The sequence below is a fragment of the Pecten maximus genome, unplaced genomic scaffold, assembly GCF_902652985.1.
Source record: "Pecten maximus unplaced genomic scaffold, xPecMax1.1, whole genome shotgun sequence".
NCBI lineage: Eukaryota > Metazoa > Mollusca > Bivalvia > Pectinida > Pectinidae > Pecten > Pecten maximus.
In genome coordinates this window covers 1-1262 of record NW_022979870.1, presented here as the reverse complement: position 1 = coordinate 1262, position 1262 = coordinate 1, and the positions used below count along the sequence as shown (strand labels likewise).

General features: G+C 32.3%; 1 protein-coding gene across 1 annotated transcript; it reads right to left on the bottom strand.

The window, feature by feature from the left end:
• Nucleotides 1–24: 24 nt before the first annotated feature.
• Nucleotides 25–1062, bottom strand: LOC117319253 (the record flags this gene model as incomplete). The annotated part of the gene is made up of 2 exons (XM_033874086.1): nucleotides 25–434; nucleotides 936–1062. Coding segments are annotated over 2 exons (397 nt in total), but the record flags the coding sequence as incomplete, so codon positions are not given.
• Nucleotides 1063–1262: the final 200 nt, after the last annotated feature.

Genomic DNA, 1262 nt, shown 5'->3' with positions numbered 1-1262 from the left:
CAAAAGTTAAAAACTTTTGTCTCATGTGACCAAAAAATAAATAAGATCACCATATATCACCTATTGTCATCAAAAAGTCACATGATTATAACAAACTTATACTCCTTTATCAAATCAAATTGTTCGTTTGCTTGACTGGAACTGCTAACATAACATATTAGCATCTAGGAACAGAAGATGCAAGTCTTTACTGCTTGCTCCTCATCCAGACCCAGACAAACTTTGTGACTCCATCTTTCGCATGTGGGACATTGGGTCATCTTATGCTTGGATTTCACTGGGTCTACACAAAATGAAAGGTCACATCTTCTGATCTTTTCTTTACTGGATGTTGACGTCTTAAGCAGGCGCTGAAGTGCATGCTGTCTGTAATTATGTACATGGCACTGCCTCATAAGCGTTGGTGGAACATTCGAGAGTATAGCTTCTGCATTCTGAAATGAAATTTACATTATTTATTCTGTTAAATATTATAACTTATAGCTGGTAATATAAGGTTTGTAGACAACAGCTAACCACACACACAAGCGATAACCGTAAATTTCAATAATTGTGGCTTGAGATGAATTTCAGTTATCGTTGAAATCTGAGTATCATCAAAATATTAATGTCATTATTTCTTGCCAATGTTAAGAAATTGTCTTTCAATGTTATGAGGATCACTGCTGCACCTCAAATTAAACAGATTGTTCTATACTTCTGAAATGTTTTATAAAGTCAATTGTTTTGAAGCATATACATTTGCAGAGCCAACATTGCTGTGTCAAATGACAAATGTAAATAGAGATGAAAAAGAACAGCCTAATATTTTAAGTTTTTTTTTCTATTGGAAAATTGATCAATTCAGCTAACTTGACTTTTATTAAACCTCATTATATATTCCACCATGAATTATGGTGCTTATAACTTAAAAGCAAAAACTATTTAACACTTACCATTAATACAAACACTCCACACGAGCTTCCATCTTCTTGTACAGAAGACTGTGCCTGACCTCTAGTCCACTTGATAGGTTTCTTGTCGTCAGTGATGGACAGTGTAGATCTAGCATTCATGAAGTTCCTGAACCAAAAATAAAACATTAATTTACAATTTCAAATAATTTTAAATAATTTCAAATAGTTTCAATGGAAGTGCTACTTTTCACCAGTTAAATATTTCTATGTGAATATTTTCTACACATATTTAAAGCGGTGTAAAGTCTTTTTCACACTAGATATCACATGTATATATAGTTTGAAAATTGTAAAAACAATTTTAAC